This window comes from Acomys russatus, chromosome 6 (genome assembly GCF_903995435.1).
Source record: "Acomys russatus chromosome 6, mAcoRus1.1, whole genome shotgun sequence".
Classification (NCBI taxonomy): Eukaryota; Metazoa; Chordata; class Mammalia; order Rodentia; family Muridae; genus Acomys; species Acomys russatus.
In genome coordinates, this window is record NC_067142.1 from 34,727,024 (window position 1) to 34,752,804 (window position 25,781).

Consider the following 25,781-nt stretch of genomic DNA (forward strand, 5'->3'; position numbering starts at 1 on the left):
AATTCTGAACTACACACTCAACATCACCACATACAAGTCCCATTTGAACACTACAAATATGTCAACAGAAAGGGCTGAAAAGAAATGGCTGAGAGGTTAAGGCTGTTCTTCTGAAGGTCCTGAGTTCAATTCCCAGCAACCATATGGTGGCTCACAACCATCTACAATGAGATCTGGTGCCCTCTTCTGGTGTGCAGGAATATATGTAAAAAATAAATAAATATTAAAAAAAAAAAAAAAAAAAAAAAAAAGAAGAAGAAGGAAGGTGAGCAAATAACCCAAAACAGAGTCTCAGAAACTGACCAGATAAATAGGTCCTTCCCTGCCAGAGTAAGCTATAAAGCCAAGAGTGTCCCTCACATGCAGCACACCAAGTTGCAAAGAAGAGTCTCAGACCAGATCAGCTGCCTAGATAAAGCAGAACCTAGCTAAGCTCCCTCCACTTGGAAATGACATGCTCCAACCTGCTGAGCTGCCTGACGGCTATGCTGTGTGCTCCAGGTTCCCAGCTTTGTGAGCTGCCTCCGTGCTGGAGTGGGCTTTGGTGATGCAGTCTTTGAGTCATTTCTGTTCTGGTAAGTAAACCCCCACCCATAAGTAACCCCAATAAAACTCACTGGTTTACCAAGTTGGACTTTGGTGGTATCCATTCTTTGGCCTGTTGTGGGACCCCTATCAGCAATGAGTAGATGCATGTGTTGCATCTCCCCAGGAAATTTTTGTCACACAACATATGTATACGTGACACATGCCCATGGAAGCCACAGGTGTCAGATCTAGACTGGGTTTAGATGTGACTGTGAGTTGCCCAATGCTGATGATGAGAACTGAACCTGGGTCTTATGCAAGAGCAGTAGGTGCTCATAATTGCTGAGCCATTTCTTCAGTCTCAGATTTAAGATTTACTTTTATTTTATATGTGTGAGTGCTTGTCTACACCTACATCTGTACACCATGTGTGAACCTGACATCCACAGAAGTCAGAAGAGGAAATCAGATCCCTTGGAACTGGAGTTACAGTTGTGAGCCACCTTGTGGGTGCTGGAAACTGAACCCAGGACTTATACAAGAGCAGCAAGTTCTCTTAACCACTGAGCCATCTTTCCAGCCCCAGGTCAGTATCTGTGGAAGGACTTCCCTGTGACGTTATCTAAGGGAAGGAATATATGACAGAACTTGTAAAGGACTAAAAACTCAGGCCAGTAAACTCTGGAAGGGGCTGATAGAACAATCTGTCTTCTAAGAAATATCTATAAAACTCCTTGAGCTAAAAGTTGAAATTTTCTCAGAATAGAGGAAAAGAAAAAGAAAAAGGTAATAAAGAATATGCCGTCTCTAAGCCGATTACATTATGGTCAGGATTGCACTGACTCTGACTATTTTGTGTGGGTTGTTCTCAGGGCCCTGACTGAACCCAGCCAGGGCTTCACGCATGCTAGACGAGCGCTTCTACAACTGAGACGCCTCAGCCCTGCCTCACTGTGCTCAGACCTTTTTTAAAGTTAAACACTCCTTTTTATTTATATGTATTTATATGCCACATGTATTGATTGCCTAAGAGGGTGGAAGATGGCATAAGATACCCAGGAGCTGCAGTCATTGGTGACTATTAGCCACCTAATGTGGGTTCTGGGAACAGAGCTCAGGTCCTCTGGAAGAACAGCCAACGCTTTCAACCAAAGTCAGCTCTCCAGTCCCTTAATTGAAAAAAAAATTTTTTTTAATTTATTTCTCTCTCCCTCTCCCTCTCTCTCCATCTAGCCCCCCCCCTTCTGTGCTGGGGGAGGGGGCACAAGCATGTGTGTGAGGCAGCCTGTTGAGAGGTGTTGGATCCCTGGGAGCCTAATTGAGTCATCTGGGAGAGTAGCAAGCATTCTTAACCAGTCAGTTATCTTTTTATTCCTGACTATTCTTTGTTTTTTGTTTTTTAAGACATGGTTTCTCTGTGTAGCCTTGGCTGTCCTGGCCTTGAATTCTGCCTCCTAGATCACAGGTGTGTGCCACCATGCCAGGCTCTTCTTTGTTTGTCTTTAAGATAGGGTTTTACTGTATAGTCTGGCTGGTCTCCAACACAGAGATTTCTGCCTTCTGAGTTCTGGGTTTAGAGGTATGTACCATCACACTCAGCTGAACCCTGACTCCTCTTAATTTTTCCCTGGTTGAACTAAGGAGTGGAGTATAAGTCTTTGAGTTTTAATTACTTTACACTTCATCTCATGTGTTTATATATTACCATTTAAAGATAGTGTCAGCTAAATAGGAAAGAATGCCCAAGAATTAATGTTAAGCCTAATGACTAAAGTTTACTCAGAGTCTACAACATGTCAGCTACTTATGCTCAACACTTTACATAGATTAGCACATGTCAACTACCAAAAACTCCTTTGAGGTTAGCATCTGTGGTGGTCTGAAGAGAATGGCTCCTATAAGCTCATATGTTTACATGCTGAGTCAGCAGGGAGTGGAACTGTTTGGGAAGGCTTGGGAGGTGTGGCCTTATTAGAGGATGTGGGGGTGGGCTTCCAAGTTCCAAAAGCCTACGCCAGGTTCAGTGTCCGTCTCTCTGCTGGCAGAACATGATATAAAGCTCTCAGCTACTGCTCCAGACCTGCCTGCTTCCTACCATTGTGATCGGTGGACTTACCCTCTAAAACTGTAGCCAGTCTCAATTTATAAGAGCTGTGGATGGAGCCAGGCGTGGTGGCGCACGCTTTTAATCCCAGCACTCGGGAGGCAGAGGCAGGCGGATCGCTGTGAGTTCGAGGCCAGCCTGGTCTACAAAGTGAGTCCAGTATGGCCAAGGCTACACAGAGAAACCCTGTCTCGGGAAAAAAAAAAAAAAAAAAAGAGCTGTGGATGGTCATGGTGTCTCTTCATAGCAACAGAACAGTAATCTAAAGTTCAAAGAGACTCTAAGCAAAGTGTCAAGGTGCAGTCAGAATATAAACCAAAAACCTAAGTATTTACTTGCCACGGCATTCCTGCATCTTTGTTTTTGTGTACCACTGAATGATACCCTCCTAAGTAAAGACTCGGCAGTAGTGCTATGCTAACTCAATTCCCTGGAAAGAATTAACAGAACTTCTGGTGGCTACAGACATAAAAACTGAAGAGAAACATTTACAAAAACCTGGAGGAGAGGAGCAACATTTAATAGCTCCTTAGTCTAGGTCACATTATCACATAGCTTCTAATTGTTCCTCTCACTAAGGTCCAAGTACCAACACTAACAAAAACACTTCTGGTACCTGTCAACACACGCATGGCTCCATGGACGGCATTTAAGTCTCCGCTCACCAACATCTCCATAAGCAGGTTGAAGAGTTGGGGCCAGGCTTCAGGCCAGTCCCAGTGAGCAATGGCTGAAACAGCATAGGCCACACTGGAGCGCACTTTACTTATCGATTCTCTCAACCCATTGGGTAATAGCTCCCGGATAACAATTTTTGCCTGTAGAGGAGAAAAGCCCACTTGCCATTAATCAGATGGTAAACAGCAGCCAGGTCCTATCTTAGTTGCTTAGTTACAGCAGCCAATTTGTAAGAGTTTACCAGCCACAGTGGTACTCATACTGGGCATCACACATACAAAACATTCCCACCATTGTAGAAGGTTCCAACCCTCAGTTCTAGACCTTGTATCTCATCCTTTCTTGGGTACCCACGGTGGTTGTTTAGCAATTGTACTAAGCAGAAGTATTAGTTTATGTAATTGTCAAGTCCTTTGAAGTTAGTAATTTTAAATCTAATTTTGGAAATTGAGTATTCACAGCTAAATATGTTTCAGATGTTCTCATGGCCTGCAAGAGAGCAGACCTGGAATTTGAACCCAGTCCATCCTGATACTCTCATTTGTAGGACAGCACTCATAGTGCCACCCACCAACCCAGCTTCCTCCTAGTCTTGTTCTCTGTTGTCAGAAAATGTTCTATTAATGCTGAATGTCTTAAGGCCGTCTCTCACATCTTTGTATGTAGATTAACCACCACATAACCGCCTTTACCCTTTCTGTAGTTTCAGGAGGTCTGAACTTCTCTGATTGGGCACACCAGTGAGTTTCCACATATTGCTTCAGGATGACTGATGCCAGCTGCAGAGAGAATAAGCCATCATGTGCAACGAGAATAGGACTTACTTTCACACAGAAGAACCACACATGTGGTTTGATACGTTTGGTGCAAAAATCATGTCTTATACATTGCCCCTATTCTTTCACTTTCCCATAACAAAGTTCACTATTAAGCAAAGAGAATTAACTATCAACTGGGTCAGCCTGGACTTACCTGACGGATGGCCAGTGCCCCCTGAGGATCTACAGTCAGTTCTGCCAGGTGAACACCAAATTCTGAAAAATAAAATTTTACTGTGAATCTAAGGACATTCACAAAAGCCACTGCAATTCACGAAGCTCTAGCCTTGAAGGGTCAAGGAAAGATTTCAAGAAGAAGCCTGACTCACTGCTTCTACAGTGCAGCAATTTCAGGAATTATATGGCATTAGATCTGAGAAAACTTGGTTCAACAGGCTTATCCTAAAAAACTAAAACAACATAAGAGTTGTAGAGAACAGTTTTTGTTTTGTTTTGTTATTTAAGATTTATTTTATTATGTATACAGTATTCTGCCTGCATGAACATCTGCAGGTCAGAACAGGGCACCAGATCTCATTATAGATGGTCGTGAGCCACCATGTGGTTGCTGGGAATTGAACTCAGGACCTCTGGATGAGCAGGCAGTGCTCTGAATCTCTGAGCCTTCTCTCCAGCCCATAGAGAACAGTTTCTAACATGCAGTATTTAAAAAAAAAAAAAAAAAAAAAAAAAGGACAGGATTTTGCCATGTAGCTTAGGCTAGTCTTGAACAAGATCCTCCTGCCCCAGTTTTCCAAGTGCCCAGGACCACAGATGTTGCTGAGGCACACACCTGATTAGCAGTTGTGAACTGCATATTGAAAGTATGTTATAAACTCTCACTACCAAATAAAAATAGACCCATTTACATTTGCAAAGCAACCAACGTTGTATCAAGAATGTAAGATCAAAAGTATATCATCATTTTATATCTCACGGCGGAGGATTGTGCAAGCCAATACAGCTACCATCAGTTACAAAGACTGAGATGATTGTAAATGTGAACATCTTCCCTCTCAATTTCAGTATGAAAAAAATCTTAATAATGTTTTTTCTTTGTGACAGAGTCGGACCACATAGCCTCATCTAGCCTAAAACATATGGATCCCCTAGCCTATTTCCTGAGTGCTAGGATTAAAGGCATGTACAGCCCTACCAGCCTTAACAAAACCAAACCAAAAACCGATTATATGTGGGAATATCTGACATACAACAGGGTAAACGAGTACAGTATTTAATTCATTAGCTAATTAATTCATTTTCTAGACAAGAGTTCACCAGATAGCTCTGGCTGGCCTGGAACTTATTAAGTAGATCAGGCTGACCTCTGCCTCCAGAGTGCTGGGATTAAAGGTATGTGCCACCATGACCAGCAGTATTAAAATTATTACTATTTCAAAAAATTTTTGTCTTGGTTTGGTTTTGGTTTTTCGAGACAAGATTTCTCTGTGTTATCTTGGCTGTCCTGGACTCGCTTTGTGGACCAGGCTGGCCTTGCCTCTGCCTCCCAAACGCTGGGATTACAAGTGTGTGCCACCACACCGGGCTCAATTTTAAAGATTCATCTCTATGTGCATTCATCTGAATGAATGTCTGCCATGTGTATATCAGTAGCAGTGGGAGGGAGAAGAAGGCATCAAACCGTAAAGCTAGAGTTACAGGCAATTGTGAGTCTCCCAACAAGGGTGCTGGAAATAAAAATTAAGTGTGGTTCCAGAAGATGCAGCAAGTGCTCTTAGCCACTGAGCTCTCTCTCTAGCCTTAAGCATTAAATTTATCTTCATCTATTTCTTTTTTAAAAACTTCTTTATATGGCTAGTACACATATACCACACATACACATACTACTATTCCTGGCCTGCAAACAAAGAATACAACCCAGCGAGGGCTCTAGCTTTAGGCAAGCTTAAGCTCAAGCTTGAAGCCACCATGCCTGCCCTTAGCTAAGTTATTTATCCTTTAAATCCTAGTTTCCAAATCCGGAAGGACAGAATAGTAATATCGATACAACAAGCAATCCTATGAAGCTTCAGGGATGTAATACATGTGCTTAGCCCCAAACGCTTACAGTATAAAAACTTTACAACAAAAATTATTTTGCTATTTATTATTTTTATTGTCTATCATTATGTAAGGTTAAAGGGAACTCACTGTGTTTCTTCTAGTAGTTTTAAGGTTTTTGTTTTCTTACATTTAGGCTGTTAATTCACTGGGGCTTGCTTTTCTATTTGGTGCAAATAGTTATACAGTTGTCCCAGCCCTATTTAAAAATTTCCATGTAGGGCTGGAGAGATGGCTCGCTCAGCAGTTAAGAGCACTCATTGTTTGTTTTCCAGAGGACTAGGGTTCAGTTCCCAACACCACATGGAAGCTCACACCTGCCTGTAACTCAAGTTCTAGGACTTTTTTCTTTCTTTCTTTCTTTTTTTTTTTGGTAATTTATTTATTTATTTATTTTTATTTATACAGTATTCTGCCCACATGTGTGCCAAAAGAAGGCACCAGATCTCACTGTAGATGGTTGTGAGCCACCATGTGGTTGCTGGGAATTGAACTCAGGACCTTTGGAAGAGCAGACAGTGCTCTTAACCTCTGAGCCACCTCTCCAGCCCCCTAGTTCCAGGACTTTTGACACCCTCACACAGATATACATGCCGAGACAACACCAAAAAACATAAACTAAAAATAAATTATAAAAACAAACAAACAAAAAACCCAAAGTTCTATCTAGCTAGATGTGGTGGCAGTTAGCAGCGGCCCAGGTCTTTATTCCAGCATGGAGGCCGGGCAGGTGAATCTTTGAGTTTGAGGACAGCCAAGGCTACAGAGAAACTGTCTCAAAAAAAACCCCAAAAAGGTTCCCTCTTTACTTCCTCCCCCTCACACACTGCCTTTACAGGGTCTTATTGTAGCCCAGGCTGGCCTCAAATCGGCAACAATTCTCCTGCCTTGGCCTCCTAAGGGCTGGGATCACAAAGGTGAGCTACCAAGCCCAGACAGGTTGTTTCTTTCTCTTCTGGTCAGCATCTCACTGTGCGGCTCACTGCGGCCTTGAACTCAAGATTCTCTTGCCTCAGTCTTCTTACCAAATATAATTTTGAGTGAGTGCTACCAAGCCAGCAGTGTTCCTGCATTTCGACTCAGACCTATCACATAATACAATATTTTCTCCTTGTAGATTCATGTTGGTATACAAAAACTGTTTCAGATTTTGGAGCATATCAGATTTTTCAGAGCAGGGATGCTCTGTTTTTACTCAATTTCCATAGGTATTTGTGTAGGTTTTTAGACTTTCTATTATTTAACTGCTTTTCTATTCACATACCTGTGCCACAGTGTTAATTATAGAACTTTATATAATGTTTAAATGTCTGTAAGTCTTGTCCTTCTGGCAGTTTGTCTATTCAATGTTTTTATAGTTACTCTCACTCTCTGCTTTTCTATAGGACCTTTAGGATCTCCTTGTCTACCTCACCTATAGTGTCCTACTGCTTGAGCTGATAACAGGGTATCTTTCCAGTTTGTTCACATTTAGTGCAGGGCTGGAGAGATGGCTCGGCAGTTAAGAGCACTGGCTACTCTTCCAGAGGACCCATGTTTGACTCCCAGCAACCACATGACCTGCTGTCACGCTAGTCTTAGGGGATCCCATGCCCTTTTATGGCTTCTAAGGGCACTGCATGCACATGATACATAGTATACATGCAGCAAAACACCCCCACCCAAAAAGCAATACAATAAAAAAGCCCAGCTACTGAAAAACTCACAGTATCATCTGGAGAAATGACTCACCCACATTAAAAAGAAGTATCCTGTAACAGATTCTTAGAGCTCCTGTTTATTTTATTCTAAATTACTTAATTTCTTTTTTAATTAAAATTATAAATGGTTTTAAAAGTTTGAAAATAAATTAACAAACAAACAAACAAAAAAGCTGGACATGGTGGTACATGTCTGTAAATCCCAGCCCTTGGGGAGGCAGAGGCAAGCATAGGAGGTCTACAAAGTGAGTCCAGGACAGCCAGGGTGACACAGAGAAACCCTGTCTTGGAAAAAGAAAAGAAGTTAGATCCTTTGTGTAAGTAAACTGTTGGTTTTTATATTCTGTCCTGAAATTTTATGAAATCCTTAAAGCTCATTCTTTTTAATGCTTTTATTTGTTATTATTGTTTTTGAGGCAGGGCTCCTCTGCGTACTCAGAAATCCACCTGCCTCTGCCTCCTGAGTGCTGGGATTAAAGGCATGCACCACCACTGTCTGCTCAATGCCTTTACTTTAAATGGCATTTAATCAATTTATTTCTTACAAGAGGAGAGATCAAAGCTGGGGCTTCTTGCCGGGCAAGTACTCTGCAGCTGAATTACCCATAGCCCCTCTCTAAACTGCAGTTTTTTATATTTTTCTATGACATCCATCATGTCACTTGGTGAAGAATGAGACTGTCTGTAAAACCACGATAAAATAGGTTTTCCTTTTAAAATATTAAATGCTTGAATCACAAACACTTAAAACCTTCAGAATCATCTCTATGGATACTGAAATTCACTCTGATTATTTTGGCTAGTTCAGATTCTGGGTAAATATAAAAAGTCTATTTTTGCAATAGAAGAAACAGGTGTCTAAAACTCACCAATATATAAGTCAATTTTTAGAATGGACTCTAGAAAACAGATGAGTCATTTGTAATTTAAGAAGACCTTTTTTTTTTTTTTTTTGGTTTGGTTTGGTTTTTTGAGATAGGGCCTTACTATGACTGTGTAGACCACAGATAGCCTCTAAGTCAGAGATCCATCTGCTTTTGTCTCCCATAGCACTGGGATTGAAGGCGCATACCACGGCATGATGTATTAAGACCTCTTAAATATCAATGTTTAGATTTAACTTTAAAGTACATCAAATCCATACTTAAATCTACTTATTTTTTCCACTTTTAAGATGTGTATGGTGCTTTGTCTACACTTATGTCTGTGCATCATATTTGTGTACTGCCCAAGAGAGGCCATAGAAGGTGGATCCCTTGGGCTCAAGTTACAGATGGCTGTAAGCTGCCATGTGGGTGTTGAGAATTGAACAGTAGTCCTCTGGAAATACAGCCACTGCTCTTAACCACTGAACCATCTCTCCAGAATAAGGTGAAATCAATTTTTAAGAGAACAGGTAGCCCAATGAGATAGTTCAGCAGGCTAAGGCACTAGCCATCAAGCCTGATGCCTGAACTCGATCCTGGAACCCACATGGTGGAAGGAGAGAACCAACCCCAATAAGCTGTCTTTTGATCTCCACATACGCGTAATGGCACAAGCTCCATCTCCATAAATAAATAAAGGTAATGAAAAAGGAGAAAGAATACTACTTGTAAAGGCACCCACATCTGCATTCAAATACTTGGTGTAATAATGGATGTTAACGTCATGCCTTGTGTCTAAACGGTCTTGGTCTCCCTGGACACAGTGAATCAATTCTAGTGCACCTCATCCACCTTCCTTCAGAATGACCACAAACATCTCCATAAACTATTTGGAACACACAGAACTTTCTTTTAAGGCACTAGTTAAATAACATTGGTGTGGGTTTTAAAAGTTCTTGGCAAGAGCTTAATTTTTGGATCATTCCTATAGGAACAAACTAAGATGAAGTAAAAAATAAATCAAAATATTCAATCACACTGAATGAAAACGATACGAGGAGTAAGACTTTTTTAGAAGGTTTTGAAATGTGAATTGAAACTATGGCGCCAAGGAAAAGAACCAACAGAGTGCATACGAGAACTGCACAGGGTCTGGTACAGCTGCGGTCTGTCATTAACCAGAGAACTTCAAGTCTACTTTTCAGAGAAAAGCTTCCATAAAAGGATTCCTGGAGTCAGGAAGAAGGAAGTAGCATTCTAGTGATGATCACAAAGCTGGGAGCTTTTCTCTGCCACACACAGCCCTAAGGTAGCTGTGTCTGGTAACCCAGCAAAGACACCCCTCGCGTTCCTCTCAGCAGCTACACTGTGGAGGACGGTGAGAAGAGCTCAGCCGCAGAGACATCTACATGGAGGCCTGAGATGCAAGCCAGCCAGGAGTCTCCACTCAGAAGCATTTTAAGATGGATTTTCTATAAAAGTTTATTTCCTTCACCCAAGAGAGAAGGTTGAAAATTCAACTATACCAACAGCTGTTTAAACATCTCCTGAAGAGGGGGCCCGGAGCTTAAACGTCTCCTGGAAAAGGGGACCCAGAGATTAAACATCTCCTGGGAGAGGGGACCCAGAGATTAAACGTCTCCTGGGAGAGGGGATCCGGAGATTAGTTTGGTTTAATAAGACACAGCATGAAAAGTAGAATGAGCACAATACACTCTCTTCTCTCAGTTCCCAGAGTGTCAAAACTGTTAACCTTCCAATTTTAAAGGCAAAAAACCAAACTTGCATTAGGCTATAGTGTGATATAAGAAAGGAACTCTGCCTAAACTGCACAGCACTGAGAAAAGCATCATACTAAAAACTACTTTACATAGAAGTTGATGAAGACAGTGCTGGTATGGTGTTGACAATGAAGGCTGCTAGAAAGCTAATGAGAAGAAAGGAACACAAACAGCCGCTTTTTGAAGTGTCTCTACAAGGCGAAGCCTCGTTCTTGAGAGTGTAAGCAAACAGCTGCTGAAGCTCACGGCCTGGGCCTAGTTATGATCAACACAGGTTGATCAGAGAGCAGAGACCCTCTAATGCAGTAGGAAGCCTCAATGGAAGACTTTTACTGACGGAATCTATGCTATAACTTAAAAAAAAAGATACAACTAAGTAAATCTGTTAAAAACAAAAAACACGTTAGTGAAAGCAGAGAAAACATGGGAAACAGATACACAGATACACTGGAACAGACTAACTCAGATGAAACTAAAATTCAGTCTAAGACACTGATCTAAAGAACATTCTTACTAGGGATATAGGAAGTTAGCTTCCTAGGGCCATTTTGTCAGGAAACATAATTCCCTGAGTTCCCTTTTCCAAGTGAAATAGGGCCAGCCTTCTTTAGTTAATCCAGATTTTTTCCACCTGACTTCTTCAGGCACCTCCACTCAGAACAGATGCCCTCTGGCCTTCCAGAGAAACCTTTGCCTTCTCTCAGTTTCTAGCCTCATTCTCCACATTAGATGAGATTTCTAGTCTTTTGGGTGTTTATCCCCCTTTTCTGGTGATCTTTGCTCTCCTTTCTCTGACCCTATTTGGCAACAAATCCCTGTGTAAACTTTGGCTGACCAGAGACAACGTGAAGAGGGCAGGGAAGATAAAGGAGAAGAGATGCACACAACTGTTCTTGAGGGTCTACGAGACAGACCTAGGACTTGCCAGTGCCTTGATAGCCAACGTCAGGGACAACTGTGGACACAGAGTATCTGTAGGAAAGACTTTTAAGCAGCACTCTGGGGAGGCCCCCTATCTCTCATGGGAATGGATAAGCACCACAAAACCATAACTTAAAGGGAAAAGAAAACTCTACCACTGGCCTTTTTCCGAGCATGGCCGCCTTCCGCTCGGTTCAGTGCCCGCCACATGCCCAGGAGTGCGTCTGGATCCTTGCGGGGTGCCCTTCGCAGGTGGACAGTGCTTATGCTACACTGTAAGAAAGCCAGAAAAGTGCCCATGAGAACCAGAAAGCATTTCCAGCCACAGGATCATCTCTCTAGGCGTCTAAGACGGGGAAATCATCATCCATAACCAAGCAGCATCTGAATGCCAGGAAAGCTGAGGGAGAGCATTATCCACATCCTCCAGTCAGTGGAAAGGTGGGAGGTGGAAAGGAGTTATGTATGCTCTGGGGAGAAAGGCAGAAAAGACGGGGCTGGGACTATAGCTCAGTGGTAGGATGCTTGCCTGGCTCCAGTGCGTAAGCCCGGGCTTCAACCCTAAGCACAGAAAAAAGGAAAAAAGACAAACAAACAAACAAAAACTGATCAAGGGCAAATGCTGCTGGTCAGGGCGGGTTAGAGGTGGGGGTAGCCTGTATTCATTTCTAACAGATAAAAATAAATAACTAGAGAAAAAAGGACTAGGTCTAAATGTACAAAAATCTCAGCTATGCTAGGTGGAGAGCAAAAGACTGCACATGGAAGTTACCCACTCCAACGCCTGGGATGCTCCGCTTAAGGAAAAGTAGGAAAGTACAAGAAAAAGAAAAGAATTCTGTTCTGAGATAGGAGATGTAAAGCACTAACATGCCAGAAACAAAAAGGTGACATTCTAAAAAAAATTCTATGGTCTTATCATAAGTTAATTAAAAAAAAAGAAAGAAAGAAATTGAAGGCACATTAAGATCCTGAGGCAAGAGACTTTTGGTAATCTCCAACTTCTTTTGTCTAATGCCTGCACTAGTGAATGCTTGCTATGTCCCTGCCTACTAATGAAGCAGAATTACAAGAACATGCTAAAAAACAAAAAACCTTTTAACCAGGTGTGGTGGTGCACACCTGTGATTCCAGCACTCGGGAGGCAGAGACAGGCAGATTGATGTGAGTTCCAGGCCAGTCTGGTCTACAAAGTGAGTCTAGGACAGCCAAGTCTACACAGAGAAACCCTGTCTCCAAAAAAAACAAAACAAAACCAATGAAATTCTTATAAACGATGTGGGTCCAGTGTCCTTGGTGAAGCAATAGCAAATGGTTCACAGTGTGGCTTTTTCAGAGGGGTGAGGGTCTAGATCTGGTAGGTACTTGACCCTGTGCTCTACGGAAACAGAAAAGGACCAAACACAAAAATAATAGACAGCACTTGGAAGCAGAGGCAGGCGAATCCCCGTGAGTTTGAGGCCAGCCTGGTCTACAAAGTGAGTCTAGGACAGCCAAGACTACACAGAGAAACCCTGTCTGGGGGGGGGGGGGGGGGGGAAATAGACAGCATCTCTTATTAACTTAAGTTTTAAGGAAGATATTTTAAGTGACTAGAAAGCAAGGCTCATTCTTCTGGGATAGAACTAGACCCAAAAAGCAATTCCAAGGGCGCAAATTTGTTTATTCACACATTTGTAAGAAAGGCCCCTTATTCTGGCCCACAGGGCCTTTTCATAACAGGGATAGTATCCTAACAACCTAAGGCTAGGAAGCTTGTGAACTCCTCCTAGGAGGCCAGGCGCTGTCATTTCATGTAAAGAAGGACCCTGGCTAGAGGGGATGTTGTTAGACAGTTAGTGGAATGTAAGAATGGACACGCCCAGGACCCAGTGGGAAAGATCACTGTTAAAGGCCACTCACCGAAATGATACTTAAGGCATGAACCACCATCCTCTAACCAAGAACAGGTACGAAACGAGACAAGACCATTTTAAAGCTACTGAAGAGTCCAACGTGGTTATTCAACTCCAGGCTTGATCCAAGCCTATAACCACAGTCTGTACTTGAGGCCACCATTCCTGTACTTACGCCTGCCCTCGCCTCTCCCGTGATGCCACACAGCACACCATTGGTAGGTTACAGGGGGAAAAGGAAGGAGAGCTGAGGCAGAGCTCACTTATTTCTTTATCAGAGGACTAGGTTAAAATTCTGAACTTTTGATTTCAAGACCCCAGAGGATGACAAGAGTAGGAGACAAGAACCTCCGAGCGATCTCAAGAAGTTTGTGGCTGATTTTGCCCAGATGAGGCCACAGCATCTGGCTAGCGCTAAAGAAGAAATCAGCAAGGCTAGAGCTACTGCAGTTTAAGCAGAAGCCTTCCTTTCACAGAAGGCGTCAGCCATACATTTCAGGTTTAATGAAGAATCAGTTTGCATCAGACCAGCAACTAAATGGAAGTAGCAAGTTAAATTTAGTAAGATTTCTACACGCTCTCTTTCTTTCTTATACCAAGGGAGGCAGAGACATTAAATATAAAGTCAAGGAATTGCAGCTAGAAACATCAAGTCAGCTTATGCATTGCTTCCCAACAGCTTTCTCCCACCCATGGGTCCCTCTCTTAAAGAGTCTGGTATGCTATACAACTGTAACTGGCCTTTCTAAATAGTCCTTAACCTATTAGATCCCAAATCTCAATAGTCCCAAGAGAAGGAAACTTTCCTTCAATAGTTGTTCATACAACAAGAGAATATAGAACTAAATTCAAGGGAAATTCCCCCTACCCCCATCCATTTCCTTTCAATAAAAATAAGTCCTGTAGGGGCATTAACTCAAGGCTGTGAGGTGGTTGGTCCAATATGGAAACAATGTCCCTTATTTCTGAAGAGGCCTAAGTTTAAGGAACAGTGTAAATATCCTTTTGAGCTTGGGGATTCCGAGGGGCTGGAGTCTCACTGAAATTCTGATCAGATATATTCCTTACATTTGTAAAATGGTCCTGATGGACGCCCACTACGCAGGAAATTAAAAGAAAACGCCAACCTAACAGTTTCTCCTCTATCACTTTAAAGAACATAACGGGGAGGACGAGAACAAAGAATGAAAACAAAGAAAGATCGGTTCCTGTACATAGAAACGCATAGTATTTAATAATTGCCAATGAGGCTTTTTTTTTTTTTTTTCCAAGCTGGGAAGCATGGTCTGGAAAGTGAGGCAGTGTACGCACCTGGTGGAGTTAATCTCTAGGAAAACAAGAGGTGCCTGAACCACCAGCCAGATTTAAAACTCGGATGCAGAAACTTGTTTGATGGCAGCGCCTTCTCAAGGGCCTTACCTCTCACACTTTCTCTAGCTCCCTTCCCTCATCCCACTACAACCGAGCTGGTGAAGAAAACGGCAAGAGACCTTGCCTTGAGCTCAAATAGCATCCACACCGCGCGACACCGACAGCACCACGTCGAACTCCATTTCTGTCCACTGCAGAACCCAGCCACACTCTTGTCTTTTCAAGTCTTCACCCACCCCATCCCCGCTAAGGCTCCACCTCTCCCGACCCTCTCCTTTCAGGCGCGCCACCCTCTTTCTAGGACTTTCACAGCCACCAGCGGCACCCCCACCCCCACGTTTCCTAAGCCACTGCTGACGCCCACCTCTCCCCTGGCTCAGGCTCCGCAGATCCCAGCGGTCAGCGGACAGCGGACAGTGCGGCCGGCCCTGGTCCCAGCCATCCTCGAGACGGTCCCTCCTCACTCACCCTCTGTCACCTCCAGCACCTTAATCTGCTCCTCTGCAGCCGCCCGCACCTCCTGCACGGGGGACAGGATCCCGGTGAGGGTATCCACCAACGCTTCCTTCAATCCCTGTGCCACTGGCCCCGGCAGCCCAGAAGCCGTCCCTGCTGCCGCCGCTGCCGCCATCTTTCCTCCCCTCAGCCCGCCAGCCCTACGGCCGGGACCCGCCACCGACTGACGGCTCCCGCGTACGGCCAATCCGCGAAGCCGCGCCTGCGCATCTAAGTACGCGGGAGCGGGCGCGGGGCGGGGATAGAGCGCAGGCTCCAGAGACGGCGCCTTCTGCTGCCGGAACCGAACCGCGCTTTTGCCGGCAAGGAACGCCTCGGATGTGTGTGTGCAACACAGAATCCCGTAACGGTTTATAGTCCCGAAGTCGCAACAGCTGTTAGAAAACGCGCTTGGAATAAAGCCCGTGATACATTATTCTAGGCTCAGATTTAAGACATGCTAGGACCGAGGTTGGCTGGAAATGCATATAGAGGGCTTTAAGGAAGTGGGTCAGAAATAGCACCTATTTTAAACTAACACCCCCTCATCCCAACTAAAAATAACATGTATTCAATTGGGTCCGTTCACGTTTTAGCTTTAGAAATGCTGAGATGCTGGGGGTAGAGGACAGGGAAAAGGGGCCATGCAGGGAAACTGAAGTGAAATTGGCAACGGGGTGTGGCTTTTTAGTTTAGATGAGCCGAATCTCAAAATGAGAAAGTGGCTGTCCAGGAGAGGTACCTACATGTGAAGGAACATTTTTAAAAATATTACCCATTTGTTGTTATTTTGTTTTGAGACAGGGTCGCATGTGGCCCAGCTTGGCCTCAAACTTGCTATGTAGCTGGCCCTGGTTTTGAACTCGCTGATCTTGGTCTTCTGTTTTTTTCACCTCTCCCAGTGCTGAGATTACAAGTATATATTGCTACATATTGCTCTAGACTGATTTTTGGTTTTTTTGTTTTGTTTGTTTGTTTGTTTTTTCCGAGACAGGATTTCTCTGTGTAGCCTTGGCTGTCCTGGACTCACTTTGTAGACCAGGCTGGCCTCGAACTCACAGAGATCTGCCTGCTTCTGCCTCCTGAGTGCTGGGATTAAAGGCGTGCACCACCACCGCGGGCTAGACTGATTCTTTTTCTTTTTTAAAAATTAATTAATTTAAATGTATTAGGCATATAGTACTCTTCCTGCATGTACACCTGCAGGCCAGAAGAGGGCATCAAATCACATTATAGATGGTTGTGAGCTACCATGTGGTTCTGGGAATTGAACTCATGACTTTTGGAAGAGCAGTCAGTGCTCTTAAGCACTGAGCCATCTCTCCAGCCCTAGACTGATTCTTTATGTGATTGCTGAAAGTAAATCTCAAAGGATTGGCACAGTGGCACACACCATCCCAGCACTCAGGGAGGCAGAGGCAGTTGAGTTTGAGTCCAGCCTGGTCTACAAAGCAAGTCCAGGACAGCCAAGGCTACACAGAGAAACCCTGTCTCAAAAAACAAACAAAAAAATTAATCTCAAAAATATATAAGATTGTTGCCGGGCATGGTGGCATACACCTTTAATCCCAGCACTTGGGAGGCAGAGGCAGGCAGATCGCTGTGAGTTCGAGGCCAGCATGGTCTACAAAGTGAGTCCAGGACAGCCAAGGCTACACAGAGAAACTCTCAAAAAACCAAACCAAACTAACCAAACAAAAAAAATATATAACTTGAAAGTGTTGGGGGAAGAAAGACACCCAAGCACCTGCCTTGGACACCACTATGATGAATGAATGTGCAATGGAAAGAAGCGAAAGATGGAATACGTGGTCGAGACCCGGAAGAGAAAGCAAAGGCAAGGGGTTTATACAAAGGCGGCAAGGAATAGGCTAATCTGAGGAGGCCATGGTGAGGTCCTGGCCTAGGCTGCTGCCAGCGGCCAGTCTGGGTTCATGGTCCTGCTGCAGCTTTGGTCTGAGTCAAGGTCTGTGGCCTGAGTTATCACCCAAGGCCAAGCATCTATCTGTGGTCTGGGCAGCCACTGGAGACCGGGTGGATATCTGAGGGCTGTGCTGCCAAGGGCGGGACATGCTGATCTGAGTGGCCTATGCTGCTACCTTAGGCCATGGGAACATCTGGGTCCGTGTTGTTTCTGGGGGCGGTGCTGGAGAGCTCGCCCTGGTAGGACAGGTAAGGGAGAGCTGACCAACTCAGCTACCTCCCAGGCCCAGATCTAAGGCATGGAGTTGGCTAACCTCAAAGTCTACTGGATCTGCTAAACCCCATGAAAGGGCTTTGGATATGCAGGATCTTCAGGACACAGGGCAACAACAGGATATCCGAGAAGAGTCCCCATAAACAGACCAATGATTCATTTGTAAGTAAAGATTGTGTGGACAAAAGGGTATATACTGTAGGACACACTGTGACACACTGCAGCTTCCACAAGATGCTTGGTTTGTTGTTGTTTATTCTATCTTATTTTCTTTCAGGGGAGGGGTTCACAAGGCTGGAGGGCAGATACAAATGGATGGGGAGATGAGTGAGGTTTCAAGTGCATGATGTGAATTTTACAAAGAAAAAATTAAGTGATGTGTGTGTGTGTGTGTGTGTGTGCGAGCGTGATCGCATGCATGGGCATATACCTTGGGACATCTGTAGAAGTCAGAGGACAACTTAGTGTGGAGTCCATCTTTGGGCCCCTTTCTGTAAGAGGGAACTCAGGTTGTTGGGTGTGGTGAGCACTTTGCCACCCGAAACCATCTAGCTAACCCAGCATTCTTCCTCCTACACCCAGGGGAATTACCACTGGAGGGGTGGGCCAACAAGGACCAGTGCAGGAAATGCCCACAACCTAGAGACATGACCCAACAGAGCAAGTGGAGGTGATTAGAGCAAGCGGTTAAAAATGCAGGCCAGATGGCGCAAGCCTTTAATCCCAGCAAAGGCAAAGGCTGGTGGATCACTGTGAGTTCGAGGCCAGCCTGGTCTACAAAGCAAGTTCAGGACAGCCAAGATAACATAGAGAAACCCTGTCTCAGAAAACCGAACCAAAACAAAACAAAACAAAAAGCAGACCAGAGCAGAAAGCGCACCATGGCAGAGGGGACGGAGTGGTGGCACCTGTTGGAACTTGGAGCAGGTATTTCTTGGTAGAGTGTTGAAATTTAGTGCCTAAGAGGTGAGAACTTTCTAGGAAACCAGTTAGCACTTCCTAAAACAGCTCGAGTCTGTGGCCGCCAAACTGATAATGGCTGAAGAATAAGTTTCTTAATCTGAAAATTCTTTGAAAAAGTTCTTGAGGAGTGCTCTCAGCCCATCTGTCACCTTCCGTGTTAACAGGGCCAAGGTGGCGGCATGACCACTATGCTGTCAGAGGAAAGAGGGTGTCTCTTGATTCTGCAACTTCATAGTGGAGAAGAGTAAGGCTTATTTTCTGTCTTAACAGCAGCCGGGAGAAACTGAACTCGGTGAGGACAGCTGTCCTTTCAGGTAAGTCCACTTTTGCCCCATAAGAAAAAATTAGGTAGTGTCTGGAGCTGTGGTTCTCAACCTTCCTAATGCTGCAACCCTTTAGTAATCTTTCGTCTTGTGGAGGCTCCCAACCATACTATTGTTTTTGTTGCTACTTCATAACTATAATTTTGCTACCGTCATGAATTGCAGTATAGATATGTAGGATATCTGATATGCCACTCCTGTGAAAGGCTTCTCCAACTGCCAAAGGAGTCACAACCCACAGATTGAGAACCACTGGTCTTGAGGATGCTATATCTTCAAACTTTGCAGTGAAGGAAGGACTCAAGACACCCCCACCCCCACAGGAAGCCTTGGTTTTTAGTGAGGTAAACTCATAGTTAGCTTCAGCTACTAACTTGACCCAAACCTAGAATCACCTGGAAAGAGAGAGCCTCAATTGAAGAAAACTGGATCCAATTAGCCTGTAACCAAGTCTGTGATCCATGTTTTAAAACATATTTTCTCTTTTTAAGATTTATTATTATGTATACATTGCTCTGCATGCATGTACACCTGTCTGCCAGAAGAGGGCACCAGATCTCATTATAGATAGATTTTGAGCCACCGTGTGGTTGCTGGGAATTGAACTCAGGACCTTTGGAAGAGCAGTGCTCTTAACAGCTGACCCATCTCTCCAGCCCCTGCGGTCCCTTTCCTAATTGTATTATTATTATAATTTATTTATTACATACACAGTGTCCTGCCTCCATATACACCTGCACATCAGAAGAGGGCACCAGATCTCATTATAGATGGTTGTTTGCCACCATGTGGTTGCTGGGAACTGAACTCAGAACCCCTGGAAGTGCAGACAGTGCTCTTAACCTCTGAGCCATCTCTCCAGCCCCCCTTTCTTAATTGTTAATGGGCATAGTTGGACCCAGGCAGGTAGGCCTTGGCAATCTAAGACCAAAGGCAGTGAGCAGCATTCCTAAGTGTGTTTGGCGTCAAGCTTCTTCCTAGAGCTCCTACCTTGGCTTCGCTTTATAATGGACTATAGCCTGTAAGACGAAATAAAAACCCGTTCCTCCCCAACTTGCTTTTGGTCATGGTTATTTATCATAGCAACTGAAAACGAAGCAGGACAGAAACTGTGTCCACAATGCACAAGGTGGGGGGTTCTCCCCTACCCACAGAACAGAAGTAGAAAGACTCCTGCTTAGCATGTGGCCAGATGTTTATAAGCAGGAGAGGTTTGCTTCTGAGTTAGACAAGTGGCCTCAAGCTGTCTGACATTCCAGATCAAGAAATAACATAAATGGACACAGAAACTGGCAGAGAGTGAGCTAGAAAACCAGTGGACAATACAGAAGATAACTTTATTGAAACGCAAATGGCAGCGAACAGATGAATTTTGCTGGATGGAGACATGCCTGGTAGACAGAGGACCCAGGGAAGGGTAGCCTCTGTAGCGATGGAGGAAGGCCATTTCAGCTGGCCAAGGCATGGATTTCATTTTCAACCAATTTATTTATTTATTTATTTATTTAAAATGAATTACCAAGGGGACAGCCCAGCTCACTTCATGATTGTTACCGCAACTATATACAACGATTTGCTTTCCAGATTCAGTTTTGCCTTTTCTACATTAGGTATAAAAGGGGACAGACTGGGATAGGCGAGGGTCAAGTGAGAATAAGACAATAACACACAGAGACACACATATCCTGGTTTGGGATTTTTCTACCCAGTAAGTTTTTTAAAAGTGAACAAACATTCTTGCCCACCCTCCACCTGAGGAATGCCATGCATTTGAGAAACACAGACTCGTAACTCAAGCGTGCTGTGTCAAACAGGATAGGGAGGGGAGGAGAGGAAGCTAGCAGGGTATGGAACTCATTATATTTTGTTTTGTTAAAACCAATAAACAAAAGAACATCAGGAAGTGGGGGCAGGGGAGACACGCAGCACAGCAGTATCGGAAACTGGGAGCTTGCTCCTTATGTTCAGGGAAGGCGAAGGATGCTAGGAGCTGGCTGGATGCTAAGGGAGTGACTTCAGGGCCATTGTTCTACACTTGCTCTCTGTGGGCTTTAGTCCTTCCTTCCAGTGTTTAGTCCCTGAGCTCAGGAGACCCAGTACCAGTGGTTTTTAAATGCTCTACACAAAAGTGCTCTCACAGGGGGCACTTCAGACTGACAAATTTGAAACAAGACGGTTTCTAAAATAGCCTCAACTCTTCTGTGGCCTTATCAGCTAGTTTATGAAGCTCATTCTGGAAAAAAAATTTTTTTAAGAGAGGATTTTATTTTGTTCCGTTTGATGAGTAGTCCTGTATTTAGGTCCTAGCATGGGAAAAGGCAACATTGAACCTAAGGACTTAGATCTTTTGTTTTCACTGTGTGGAACTCTCTCCCGTGGGCAGAACAGAAAGAGACAGGGGCCTTTCTAGCATACCAAAGGCCCACAGCTGTTGGCTGCCTTGGGGGGCGGGGGGAGGCTGGCTGGGCTCTCAGGCTCAGCTGTACTCTTGACCATTTAAAGGAAGGGAGAGGGTTGTTGCTGGGAGAATTCTATCATAGAAACACAATTTAGATTTTATTTTACTTTTCTTAAACTATTAGCAGAAAAAGAATCCATCAGAAGAACAGCAACGCGGACGACACGTCCAACACAATTCCTCCCCGGGAGCCCCGAGTTTGCCATGTAGACATGTCATAGGCAGGAAGTTTTTCACTAGAGGCTGCACTCAGATCAGAAAGACGTGGAGCTCCCCTCGCCTTCACCCCAAAAACCGCGTGCTTTAACTGTTAACTCTCAGAAACCTAAGCATGAGAAAAGGGGCTCTGAACTGTTAACATTTGAATCACTTGGGGGGGGGCCAGGGGTCTCCAAACATCTAACATCTCCCAGGCACGGGCTTCACTGGAGGAACTGGGAAAACACTGCTGGGCTCTGCCACTAGAGGTGGCTTGGTAAGCCTGGGTTAGAGCCTGGGAACTTTATTCCTAACGCACCCCTACATGCTGCTGTTGTGGCCTGGAAGCATCGTCCTGGTGCCACCGCTGTATGCAAAGGAATCAAGGAAGAAGAGGTTCACCTTTCATGATCACAGGCCAGAGAAGGTTCCTTGTGACATCATCACTAAGGGAATGTACTAGTATAAATAGGTTCAAGCTTTAGCTGTCTCCTTCTCCCTCTGGTTTCCAAGGTTCAACTGTTTTCCTTCCTTCGAGGCTCTGCTGCTTTTCCAATTTATTCCCTCTTCCCTGCAACAGCATGCACTTCCAGGGCTGGAGTATAGACCAGTGTCCCATAGGCAGTGGGGAGAGGGAAGCTGGGGGTCCTCTTATCCCTGAGCAGGTTAACTAAGGACTGGCGGGTGGATAAGGCTGATTCAGTTATGAAGAGCAGTGTCTTCAGGCATTGGCCATTTGGAACACTTTTTTGTTTTTTTCCCAATAGCCTTCTTCTTGGGAACGCTCATGAACATTCCTACAGAATGTATTATAGCTGAACCTACTGATGCAGGCTGAAATCCCACTTCCTTGAAAGGCTGATGTGTGTGTGTGTGTGTTTGTAGAATCATCAAATTCAAAGCTCGCTTGGAATAGTTAGTGAATTCAGGGCCATTATGGGCACCTTAGTGGAACTGTCTTCTAAAGAAGAGTAGGGGCTAGGCACTTAGCTCAATGATGGAGTACTTGTTGAATATAAGAGACCCTAGGTTCAATACCCAATGCTGGAAGAAAAAAAAAAATGTACCAACAACTGCTGGTATATCCATCTCATCCATCTCTGTTACCCAGCCTGCTGCAACAGCCATCTTGCTTCCTAGCATGGCAGTTGTTGGCTCATGACTCCATTTACCAGCTTGGTTTAGCTAATGCCCAGGACTACGGGAAGAAAGGGTAAAGAACAGTAAGGAGCGGCAATTGACAATCTGACTTTACTTCAGCACTTGAAGATTTCTAATTAGCACAACCTCCCCTAAACCCTTCGGATCCTGGCTTGTAAGACTGAGTCTCACTTGATCAGTGGAGTGTGAGCCAAGTGCATGCTGGGTGCCAGGAATGGGTTCCATCTGGGGTGATGATGGGGGGGGCGGGGTGTTACAAAAACCTACCACTTCTTTCCCTACTTTGCTGGAATATGACAGGAAACAGTTCATCCTCAGAGTTCTGGAAGGAGGTAGGTGGGGGTAGGGTGGTATCTTCCCAACAGTGTGACTCAGCTTGGAGAGCTACAAGTAAGGGTACGGGTAGAATAAAGTACACATCGTCTCTTGCAAACTAGAAAAGCCGCAAAACAAAAAATAAGAAGGGTAGAAAAAAAATGCATTATTTTGTCTTATGTCCATCAACATGGACAGATTAGATGGTTGGTCACTCAAGACCCAAATGTTTACCAACCAATAAAGGCTTTCTTGTAGGGTCTCTCCATGGTCTTTTTACTCCATTCTCCCTCCCTGCCAGCCTCTCCCTCCCACATGACTGGACTACATAAAAGACACTAGAGTAAGGATTTACAGAGACAAATAAGCACCAACGAGTTACCAGAAACCAGATATCAAAAATAATGTTCCACAAAGCCCTAAAAGATAGAAACAGCAAACTGCTCATGTGTGTGAGAGAGAAGAACAGAGAGACAGAGAGATACACAGACATCAGGTCCCATAGCAGTCTCCAATACCTAGTATTTTATTTTAGTGCCTAGGCAGGGACTGAGAAACAAACACATTGAACACAACTTATCGGTCTTCATCCCCAAATGCGAGGGACTCCTGCGAGCCTCTCCTGGAGTTGAGGCTCCCCAAAGGTTGATGGTCTTCACTAGCCAATGGAGTTGGGGGTCAGAAGGAAAAGAAATAGCACACATTCCAGAATTAGATAGGGTGGATTCTCCTGAAGGTGCCTGGAAATTGAGAATTTAGCTGTGAGACCCAATTTTTCCTTTCTCAGGAGTAGTTGCAACCAAGCAGCAAGTGTGTAGGCTGGAAAGAATGCTGTGGCTCTGCTCTTTGCCATGGATTCTTGGGCAGTGACAGGGAGCTCAGGCCTTTTGCTTCCTGGAAGTCCAGATGAGCATCCTGAGGGGTGATAGCACCATGACGAGGCTCAACCTTCCGTAACTGCCACAGAACCACGATCCCTTTTGAGGTGGTTGGTCCTACTGTGAGGGGCCCAGATGTGCAAACTGTAAACAGGGTCCCAGGCTCCAGAAGGAAAAGTGGAGGCTTCAAGAGCACTTCACTAGGTGGGGACGTACTTCCTGGAGGACAGCTATTTGAGGCCTGAACTAAATGCAGCAGCCTACTGAGAGAAGAGGGCAGAGGATAGCCCAGGACTAGGAATGAAGTTACAGTATGAGAGGCCTCCGGAAGCAACTTTTGCTGCAGATCCAAATAAAATTCTCGATGGTATCCATGGTTATCACAGAGACAATCCCTCTGTGGTCTGAGGCAGTTGGAATGGAAGAAGGCATTTCCTACTTTCCTTCTTCTTGAGTAGCCAGTAACATCCACGTCAGAAGGCACTGGCTGGGCAGCACCAGAAGAGAGAGTGAAGGGCTCAGAGCATCAGGATGTCAGCCAAAGTCTGAGCCTTGCCATGGTACTGGAGCTTTGGATAGGGTTCAGAAGAGATCTATGTCCACAGTAGGTTTATCCAGTCTTCCCTTCCATCGAAGTTGGAACACCCAGCTCCAGGGCCTTCTCCTTCTGCACAGCAGAGACCTTTAAGGCAGTGATTTCAGCACCATCCTCGGACAAACAGCCTCTTCCCAGCCCAGAATTGCATATTTTGCAGCTGAGTTGGTTGGGGGGGGGGGGGGGGGGGGGCAGGGAGGGGCGGTCTTCACAGCTCATGGAATTAGCAGCAATAGCAAGAATGTCTCCCAGAATAGACGACCCTGTCATCCCTGGGGCTGCCGGTGGGAGAGTGTGTGTGTGTGGGGGGGGGGGGGGGTAGAGAAGCTTTTGCCGGGGGTGGAGGGGTAAAAAAGGGACAAGCTAGACCTTCTTGGGGACTTAAATGAAAACATACTGTTAGGAGTCAGGTGCCTGTAACTCCTCGGTTGGGTGGAAGAGTGGCCCACATTAGTTTGTGCTACTTAGGAATCTGCGAGCAAACCTTAGGTCCAGGCTCGTATGTCCCTGAGCTGCAGAGCGCTGTAACGTTAGCCCACGAGGCAGCTCAGCCTGCCATCTGGCTCTACCCGGTTTCCGGAAATGACGGTAGACTTTCCCACTCCAGACAAGCAAGATTCCATAGTTCTTCAGGCTCCATGTTAACTCATCCCCGATCTGCCGCCCACGCATACTGTAGATCCAATCACAAGCTTCTTTTACTTCACTCCTGGGGGTTCACCTGCCATTTCTTAGATGATTTTCAAGGTCCAGATCACACACTTAATGGAGATTAACATGTCCCCCTAGACTACGAACCGAGTCTTGTTTTTTTTTTTTTTTAACAGAGTGACTGGGGTCTAGTGTATACTCAGTAAGTGCGAACGTGGGTTGCAGGAACAAGAAGAGGGCAACTTCTGCAAGACGTGGATCTCTTTGGAAGGCAAATATTGACCACCAAGGGAAGCTCCTTGAGCCTTCTGTTCTGACCCAAAACAGCTCACATGGTTGTTCAGTCTCTTATAAGCGACTATTCACCTGTCAAAACAAATAGTAAGGGCTAGCTAGGGCATCTGGATTCAGTTAGGCAAAGTGGCTACCATCCAATAGTGCAGTGAGGGCCCTGGCAGGCCGTAAGACAGGCGGGTGTGTCCAGTATTTTGGTTTTCCTCCAGTCCACGATGAAGCTCAGAGTAGAGGGCGGTAAGCTTCTGGGTAGAACATGTGCTTTCTCAAAAGGAAAGTCAAAGAAACAGATTTTTTTTTTCCTACTATTCTGAGCCAATGTTTCTTGTCTCATATAAGCCCCAAGGAAGCCAGAGATAGTGGCATGGCAGGTGTCTAACTTGTACCAATAGCATGGAATTAAATTCTCCCCCCACGCCCAAAAAAAACCTACTTGGAAAGCGAAACTATCCCCTGGATAGAAAAACCCAAATATCTCATTGACGTGAGAAAACTGGAGAGAGGGGGCAAATAAATAGGTAAATGGAAGG

At 44.8% G+C, this 25,781-nt stretch overlaps 1 protein-coding gene across 3 annotated transcripts in view; it reads right to left on the minus strand.

Annotated features, from left to right (window-relative positions):
- Nucleotides 1-15,410, minus strand: part of Ipo9 (importin 9) — a 43,223-nt gene extending 27,813 nt beyond the window's left edge. Inside the window, exons 1-5 of one of the 3 annotated variants that reach the window (XM_051147470.1) lie at nt 15,192-15,340; nt 11,613-11,730; nt 4,283-4,344; nt 4,003-4,089; nt 3,249-3,450 (exon numbers count right to left, since the gene is read on the minus strand). In XM_051147470.1, coding sequence (XP_051003427.1) covers nt 3,249-3,450; nt 4,003-4,089; nt 4,283-4,344; nt 11,613-11,667 — 406 coding nt within the window. In that variant the 5' untranslated portion in view covers nt 11,668-11,730; nt 15,192-15,340. Of the gene's footprint in view, nt 1-3,248; nt 3,451-4,002; nt 4,090-4,282; nt 4,345-11,612; nt 11,731-15,191 lie in introns of all 3 variants that reach the window. The other 2 variants (XM_051147471.1, XM_051147469.1) reach the window with 2 other exon arrangements.
- Nucleotides 15,411-25,781: the final 10,371 nt, after the last annotated feature.